Source organism: Orycteropus afer, unplaced genomic scaffold (assembly GCF_000298275.1).
Source record: "Orycteropus afer afer isolate SDZICR_OR568_19922 unplaced genomic scaffold, OryAfe1.0 scaffold00014, whole genome shotgun sequence".
NCBI classification, from domain to species: domain Eukaryota; kingdom Metazoa; phylum Chordata; class Mammalia; order Tubulidentata; family Orycteropodidae; genus Orycteropus; species Orycteropus afer.
Genome location: NW_006921601.1, coordinates 20,428,716 through 20,438,462, shown reverse-complemented (window position 1 = coordinate 20,438,462; position 9,747 = coordinate 20,428,716). Strand labels below are relative to the sequence as shown.

The 9,747-nt window shown below is 38.2% G+C and overlaps 1 protein-coding gene across 1 annotated transcript in view; it reads right to left on the bottom strand.

Annotated features, from left to right (window-relative positions):
- Positions 1-9,747, bottom strand: part of NELL1 (neural EGFL like 1) — a 1,238,690-nt gene that overhangs the window by 987,019 nt on the left and 241,924 nt on the right. Inside the window, exon 5 of the mRNA XM_007955935.2 lies at positions 4,285-4,381. Within this exon, the coding sequence (XP_007954126.1) occupies positions 4,285-4,381 (97 nt within the window). The remainder of the gene's footprint in view (positions 1-4,284; positions 4,382-9,747) is intronic.

Below are 9,747 nucleotides of genomic sequence, written 5' to 3'. Positions count from 1 at the left end.
CTAATATAAATAAATAAATAAATAAATAAAAAGAGAAAAGAAAAAAAAAATTTTTATCTACTGCTTATTTTGCCTCGATATAATCACATGATTTTTCCTTTTATATGTTTAATGTGGTAAATAACATTAATAATTTTTTTATGATAATCAACATTGCATTGTTTGAATAACCAACTTCTTTGATTTTTTTCTCTCTCCTCCTCTCTCACACATATACATACACACACACACATACTGCTAGATTCAGTTTAATTATATTTTCTTTAAATTTTTTTTTATCTAATTTGTGTTCAAAAGTAAATTGTCCCACATAACTCTTTGTCTAGCTTGGGAATCAAGGTCACAGTATGCTCATAAAATGAGATAGGTAATGTGCTCACTTATTATCTTCCCTGGAAGAGTTTATGTAAAATTGGAATCATTCCTTGGATGTGTGAGAGAACTCCCCTGTAAAACTGTGCGGGCCTATTGGTTATTTGGTGGAGAAATATGGTAGACTGCAAAAATGGTCAGTCTTTTTTCCTCCCTGTATCCATGTTCTCTGCAATGTGAATCTGTGGCACATCTCATTGACAGGTAGACCCTTGCATGTTACCTGTCTTTGTGTCATTGGCCAATGTAATGCAGCAATAGTAACAATGTGCAAATCTCAGGCCTGGTCTCCAGAAGCCCTCCATGCCTCCTTTATAACTATATTGGTTTACTTTCATGTTAGTATCTATAGTCTACCTGGAGTTTATTTTTATGTAGTTTGAAATAGGGGTCTAAGTGTACATATAAAATTTCTATTTATCTTGGTTTGCATAAAAGATTGCTTAAAAGGTCAAAAATTATTTTCCTTTTTGGCATTACACCCTTGCAATGTGATATTGTAGATCAGCCCTTTAGGAGATGGAATCTCTTTCTTCACCCCTTGACTCTGGATTTAGCCATATGACTTTTTTGGACAATAAAACATTGGCAAATGTGATCAAGCATATACAGTTTTGGAAAGCACTTGCACATTAAGGCATCCTCTCTTGTTGAACTTAGACTCCTAAGACTGCCTGAATCAGGATGCTAGAAAATGAGAGATCACATAGAGGAGAACCGAGATACAGCAGTCCCTAGCCAGTCAACTAGTAAAGATGTGAGTAAGACCATCTGCTGATCATACTGCCACCTGCTGATCTTCCAATTGACCACAGACACATGAAAAAACCCAACAGCCATCAGCTGAGCCAAGCTAGTATGCAGAAACCATCTACTCAACCCACAGAACTGTGAGCTAAATAAAATGGCTCCTGTGTTAGACCTCTATGATTTGGAGTGACTTGTTAGACAACAACAGGAAACTGATACATTTTTATTTCATTCTTCCTGTAATGAAAATTGATGTCTTTTATTACTTTTAGAAAATACTGAATCATTATACTTTTAATGTGTCCATAACCTTCTATTATCTTCTGAATCTCTAATTTTCAATATTACCAATATTATTTGTTTCATACTATCTTCCTTATATTTTAATCTCTCCTTCCTAATTTCTTCTTTCCCTCATCACAATTGGTGTAATTTCCTCAACAATATTTCGTTTCACAAATTCTCTCCTTGTCCAATCTACTGCTAAGCACATTCACTGAGTTGTTCTTGTTTTTCATTTTAATGACTAAATTATTCCTTGCTAAAAGTAATTTATGATTCTTTTTCATGTCTCCCTCTTCATATTTATTGTCTCTGTCATTTATTTAATGTATTGCTTTGTTTCTTTAAACATTTTAAATAGTTTGTTTTTTTTTTTTTTTTAAAAAAAAAAGTCTGTATTTGGTCCTTCTAATCTCTGCAGTCCTTTGATGGCTAATTTGGAGATTTGTAGTTTCTTCTCACTCTCACTCATGATGGCTTGAAAATTCATATTTGTATGAACTTAATCTGTGAGAATTCTGGTAAGGTCTGCATTCAAAGTGATTTTCTCCAAAGATAATTTGCATTTTTTTTTTTCATCAGGAATAACACAGTGCTACCAACCCAACCCAGGACCATTTTAAGATAGTTTCTTGAGCTTCACAGGTAAAGTAAATCCAAATTTCAAGCCTACACGATATCAGGGATATAGTTTACAATTCTCAGGGAAGCATTATTTTTTTCCCTATCTGAAAATGAGAGGAAAAAGGGTAGCTTACTAGGTTGCTTTCCTTTGCTAGATCATAGACTTTTCAGCTACCCTTTTATTGGAAGTGTAGTCATCAAAGGACCTGGCTTTATTTCAGAAGTTTCTATCCCAATCCCCAATTTGTATAGGATCTAAGCAATTTCTTCCATCCCATACAGATAACTGAAATCTCCATACAATTATTGCTGGTGGGAATGCAAACTCTTACAGCCACTTTGGAAAACAGTTTGGTAACTTCTTATAAATTAAAACTACACTCAATATATAATCTAAAAATACCACACCTACATATTTACCCAAGTGAAATAAAAACTTCTGTTCACACAAAAGCCTCTATGCAAATATTTATAGTACCTTTATTCATGTTGTTGTTGTTATGTGCCGTCGAGTCAGACCCGACTCATAGCGACCCCTCCTCCTTGGGTTTCCAAGGCAGTATCACTACGGAAGTAGATTGCCATCTTCCTTCCGACTTTTATTCATAATTGCCAAAAACTGAAAACAACCCATATGTCCATTTTCTTATTTAGGAAACAGTAAACAAAATGTGGGACATTCATATAATTGAACTGGAATACTACAAAGCATTAGAAAAGAACTACTGATACACGCAACAGTATGGATGAATTTCAAAGGTATTATGCTAAGTGGGTAAAAAAGGACCTCTGGTGTCATAGTGGTTAATGTATTTGGCTGTTAACCAAAAGGTCAGTGGTTCAAACCTACCAGCCACTCCATGGGAGAAAGATGAGGCACTCTGTTTCAATAAAAATTTACAGCCCTGGAAACCCTGTGGGGCAGCTGCAGTCTCAGAATCCACTCAATGGCAATGGGTTTAGTGAAAGAAGCCAGACTCAAAAGACTATACACTGTATGATTCCACTTATATGACATTTCGAAAAATACAAATTGTAGGGTCAGAAAACAGATCAGCAGCTATGACCTGAGAGTGAAAAGAGGAGTTGAATACAAAGGAGACAAGAGAATTTGAGGGAGTGATGGTTTTTATCTTGATTGTGATGGTTATATGACTATATACTTCAAATGCTCAGAAGTACATATTAAAAGAAGGAGCTCTGATGGTGCAGAGGTTAAACATTTGACTGCTAACCAAAAAGTTGGTAGTTCAATCCCACCACCTGCTCTGAGGGAGAAAGATGATGTAGTGTGCTTCCATAAGAACACTCCTTGGAAACCATATGGGGCAGTTCTACTCTGTCCTATAGATTTGCTGTAAGTCCAAATCAAACTGATGGTCATTGGTTATACATTAAAAGGGGTACATGTTACTGTATGGAAATTATACCTTAATTTTTAAAAAGAGGGAAAATAAACTTAAGGCTCTAAGTTCCCAGAATTGGCAGAAACCTATCTGGTTTCCACTTCTCTCAATATATTTAGACTCTAAGGGTTTACTTTCTTTGTAAGTGCAATGATGCATTTTGAAAGATTTTGTTGTATTTTATCCAGCATTTATAGACATTTTAAGTATTTTTTTTAGACTATCTAGGCTGCCATAATGCCAGAAGCATTCCTTTGAAGAATAAGACTATCTTGAATCCCCCTGATGTTTTTAACTTTTTCAATTCACTTTATCACTGGATCCTCATGTTTCTATGAAGTACAGTAATGCAGGTATTGTATTACCTTCTTCATAGATAAAAAAATCAAAGTTCATGGAAGTTGGGATTGGTTCCTATTTTACAGCTAGACAACCACCCCCTGTATTATGATATAGATTAATACATATTCTGAGAATAGAAACTAATTTGAAGATCATATTAAATCTACTATAAGTAGGTCAATGAGAAACATTTTGACAATCATTTATATTTTGCATCATCCATGCCTGGCGGCAGAGTGAGCTGTGTCACCTACGGGAAGTCACTTAACTCTATCTACACAGCTTCCATGAACCTACTTCATAAAACGTTGTGACAATTAAATAAGTTAATTCATAAAGACATACATTAAAAAAACATGGCACACAGTAAGTGTTCAATAAGCATTAGTTGTTGTTATTATCATGTCATGCCCTCCCCACTAGTACTAATATAATTATATACACACCTCCAACAGCACGAAAATTCAAGCACTGCCTATATATATAAACCAAGAAAGTTAGTGCTTACTTTGAAAAAGCCATGCTTTTGGTTGCGCTGACCAAGCCATAAATTGCTTCCTGGGGGTAGGTTGGTGTCAGGAGGGTCTATCACGTGTTCATAAATCCTGTCAGGACAAAGAACACAGTTACTAATAAGAGGCTCAAAGCAGAACCACACAGTATATAAGCTGTTTGAAGCAATCATGGTATTGCCTGCTAGCATGCAGAGATGAAGCCAATATGGGGCACCCTTTAAAACAGCAGTCAACAGGAACGTAGAGATCTTTTTTTGTAGTGGGTTGAACATTATCCAAAAAAATTCATGTCTACCAGGAACCTCAGAACACAATCTTATTTGTAAATAGGGTCTTGACAGATGTAATTAGTTATGAAGAGATCATACTGGATTACAGCGAGCCTTAAATCCAATGATAGGTGTCTTTATAAGAAGAGATGAAGACACAGAAAGAGTCACACACAGGGCAAAAGGCTCTGTGACGATGAAGGCAGAGGCTGGTGTGATGCATGCGGCCCAAGGATTGCCAGGAACCATCAGAAGCTAGGGAGAGGCGAGAAAGAATTCTTCCCAAGAGCCTTCAGAGCCCTGCCAACACCTTGATTTTTAGCCTTCAGATGAGTGAGAGAATAAATTTCTGTTGTTTTAAGCCACCCGCTTTGTGGTAATTTATCACAGCTGCCCTAGGAAACTAATATATGTTTCTTGATGACTCTTGGACACATTATCTGGGCTCCTTGTGGCTTTCTATCATCCTCTCTTTTTTGGCAGGGGTGGAAGGAAGGGGGTAATATTTTGAGTATCTACTCTGACCAAGGGACTTTACATAAGCTTGGTGAGGAAAACTTTTTTATCTACATGTTACAGATGAGAAAGTTAAGGCTGAGAGAGGGGAGATGGGCCAACCACGTCAAAACAGTCAGTGAACAGCAGAGTTTGGATGAGAGCCCCCATTTGCCTAACTCCAGAGCCATTTTCCTTTGCATGTCACAACTCACTGGCTTTGGTTTATTTAGCTGCTCCTTATTTCTACAATAACTTGTCAACCCACTGCCATCAAGTCAATTCTGACTCATAGCAACCCTATGGAACAGAGTAGAACTGCCACAAAGGGTTTCCAAAGCTGTAACCTTTATGGAAGTAGACTGCCACATCATTCTTCCATAGAACACCTGGTTGATTCGAGCTGCCAATCTTTCAGAACTTTAACCACTGTGCCACCTGATCAAAAACTCAAATAATTCACAGCTATTGAATCTATTCTGACTCATAGCAACCCCTACTGTGTTTCCAAGGCTATAAATCTTTACGGAAGTAGACTGCCCCATCTTTCTTCCACATAGGGGCTAGTTAGTTTGAACCACTGATCTCCTGGTTAACAGCCAAAAGCCTTAACTACTACACCACCTATTGAGCTCCTCAATAACCTGATTGGGGAAAGGGGGGGGGGGGAACCTCACTGACATCGAGTTGATTCCGACTCATAGCAACCTCCTTGGGTTTCCAAGATGATAAATCTTTATGGAAGTAGATTGCCCAGTCTTCCTTCTATAGAATGGCTATTAGGTTTGAACTGACAAATGCCGTAGGCACTATACCACCAGAGCTCCTTTAGCAACCCGATAGGACCCTTTGAACAACAGGGCAGGAGCTGCTACCCTGATGCTAATGTGCTTGGTCTACAAAACCACATAACTAAAGTCATCATCTAATCACCAAATATTTATTGAGCACATTCTATGCCCCGTACTACACATCAGGCATCAGGAGATAGAGCAATAAACTAGAAACACGAAGTCCTGACGTCATGGAGTAAAAAGGTGGTAAAATTTTGTACATGAGCGTGTGACTTATACAGAGAAGGCAACAGATTCAAGATCTTTGAAGGTTTTTCAGACCAACTGAATATCTCAGTTATTCTGCTCTACCAAGTTCCCAATTAAAAAACAGTGCTGTCAGTCAAGTACAACTCACACCAACACCATGTGTGTCAGAAAAGAACTGCTCTACAGGGTTTTCAATGGCTGGTTTTTCAGAAGTACATCACCAATACTTCCTTCCTCTAGGAACCTCTGGGTGAACTTGAACCACCGATCTCTTGGTTAGCAGCCAAGCACATTAACCATTTGCACCACCCAGGGACTCCTACTCTCTAATTAATCAGTCACAAATCATTGCCCACCAGCTGATCAATCACCTCAGCCTTGACAAATACTTCTCAGCATGTAAGTGCTAACAAGGGGAAGGAAGAGCTTGCCTAAGAACTGTCCTCTTCCTCAGATGCTCAGAAGATTCTGCGTAGGATGAGACAGGACAATAATCTGTGGATTTCCATTCCCCCTGAAAGCCTTGCCCATTCCTGGCATTCCTCAGTCCTCACACAGAGCAGCTGCTAGAGTACTCTGTCCTCAGGGTGTCAGAGGTGAACAACTAATCAGTCTTCCCCTGCTGTGCTGACCCCTCCTGACAGACAGTGATGCATTCCTCTGGTAGCTCTCAGGAGGAACATGTGGAAGAAGTGAAAGATTGTCCGACTGTGTCAAGCAAAGTGAAAGACCATGAGACAGTTGCAGCTGAGAAACATCAGGATTCAGGCTTATATCTTAGCCACAGTGTCCATTATTCTACTCTTCCCTAGTGGAAACATGCTGTCCCCTAACAAGACGAGCAAGGTGTTCAGCTGACAGAGCTCTAAAGGGATCAGGTCTTTCTCTAATAATTATCTTTCCTTTATAAATGGAGGTTCAACCATATGCCAGCAGGGGGAATAAAAAAACAGTTTTCCTAAAAGAGACAAGCTGTGTTTCTTCCCTCAAAATCCAACCTTTTTCCTATGTCAGAATGAACCGTTTTCAACTAAACAGTTTGTGAAACTGCTTTCACATGAGAAACTGCTATAGACTTTCACAAAAAAAAAAAAAAACTAATATTAACGAAAAATTAGAAAGAAGCCTAATTTACAACAAAAGAGAAAGGCGTAAGTTATAGGACATCAGCTTGACAGAATTTACTATGGGCATTAAGAGTGAGAAATACGCAGGTTATGAAACATGGGAAAACACAAATAGAATATTTTTCACTGGGGAATAGTTGAATGAAAAATTACCTATGCATGATGGGGATAATGATCCAAAAATTATGTTCACTGTGGGTAAATATCAGAAGAGGCTAGAGAGAAAAGGAAATTGCTGTATTTAGGGGAAGAGGTAGAAGCGTAATTTTCTATAAGGTTCCTTTGCTAATAAATGGTGTCAAACCATTTACCCGAATCTTCATTTTAAAGCATTAGCCTCTGTCAGACTGAGAAGTGCTTCCAATTCAAAAGCTTTCTTTTTGGTTTTCAATATCCTAGAAGGTGAACGCCAAGGAACAGAGTAGACAATCAATGTTTATTAAATGCATGAATGAATGAGTGAACAAATGAACGATATGAAAGATGAACACTGCAAAAATATTTAAAAAAAAAAAAAAAAAAGCTGAACTTCCTATCCTGCCTCATCTTTTTTTCTACAAGCATAATAGCTTTCTGTGCCTTAGAAATAATTAAGGCAACAAACATCTTGCTAAACCTGAGCCCAATGTTGTCACTGTGTGTCAATGTAGCCACTGTGTCAATCCACCTTGTTGAGGGCCTTTCCCTTTTTCATTGACCCTCCGCTTTACCAAATGTGATATCCTTCTCCAGAGAAGGTCCCTCCTGACAACATGACCAAAGTAGGTTAAGATGAAGTCTGGCCATTCTCACTTCCAAAGAGCACTCCGGCTGCACTTCTTCTGGGACAGATTTGTTAGTTCTTCTGGCAGTCCATGATATTTTTAGTATTCTTTGCCAACACCACAACTCAAAAGCATCAACTCTTCTTTGGTCTTCCTAATTCACTGTCCAGCTCTCACATGCATATGTTGTTGTTGTTGCTGTTATATGCCATCAAGTCAGACCTGACTCATAGCGACCCCTCCTTGGGTTTCCGAGGCAGTATCAGTATGGAAGTTAATTGCCCAACCTTCCTTCCGAGGAGTGACTGGTGGATTTGAACCATGAGTCTTCTGGTTAGCAGTTAAGTGCCTTAGGCACTACCGTGACTTGGGGTGGGCACACCTTAGTCTTCAATGAGACATCTTTGCTCTTCAGTGCTTGAAAGAGACCTTTTGCAGCAGATTTGCCAAACGCAATACATCATCTCATGTCCTGACTGCTGCTTCCACTGGTGTGTTGACTGCAGAACCAAGTAACATGAAGTCTTTGACATCTTCAATCTTTTCTCCATTTATCATGATGCTGCTGATTAGTCCAGTGTGAGAGTTTTTGTTTTCTCTATATTGAGATGTAATCTATACTGCAGACTGTGGTCTTCAATCTTCATCAGTAAGTGGTTCAAGTCATCCTCACTTTCAGAAAGCAAAGTTGTGTCATCAGCATATCGAAGGTTGTTATTGAGTCTTCCTCCAATCCTGATGCCATGTTCTTCTTCATACAGTCCAGCTTCTCAGATTATTTGTTCAGCGTACAGACTGAATGTTGTTGTTGTTGTTGCTATGTGCCAGACTGAATAAGTACAGGGAAAGGATACAACCCTGACGCACTCCCTTCCTGATTTTAAACCATGCAGTGTCCCCTTGTTCTATTTGAATGATAGTCTCCTGGTCTATGCACAGGATTCTCATGAGTATAATTAACTGTTTTGAATTCCCGTTCTTCTCACTGTTATCCATAATTTGTTATGATCTACACAATCAAATGCTTTTGCATAGTCAATATTCAATAGTCAATCTTTCCGGTATTCTTTGCTTTCAGTCAAGATCCATCTGACAGATTATATAATAGAATTATACAAATGTCAAATTTCCTGATTTTGGTAATTGGTCAATGCATACAGGGCAAAAATGCATATTAAAAGCGAATGTCCTGTTCTTAAGAAATATGCACTGAAGTATTGAGGGGTAGATACTCCTAATATTTGCAATTCACTTACAAAGGGTTCAATAATAATAATGTGTATCTATAAATTGTTGTTGTTATGTGCCATCAAGTCACTTACAACTGCTGGTGCAATGGTTAGGTGCTTGGCTGCTGATCAAGACTGGCCATTCACACCCACCAGCAAGACTTGTGAGAAAAGATCTGGCAATCTGCTTCCACAAAAATTACAGCCCAGAAAACTCTGTGGCGAAGTTCTACTCTGTCCTATTGGATCACTATGAGTGTGTATAAATACACATACATAAATACCCATTATTTGGTGAGAGAATTATAAAGTAGAGTCTGGGTGAACATTATATGTGAATGCTCTTCGTACCATTCCTATAAATTTTTTTGTAAGTTTTAAAATTATTTTAAAATAAAAAGTTAATAGAGTAAATAAAAACAGAAATAGGTGTATGTTGTTGTTGTTGTTATGTGCCATCGAGTCAGCCCCGACTCATAGTGACCCCTCCTTGGGTTTCCGAGGCAGTATCACTACGGAAGTAGATTGC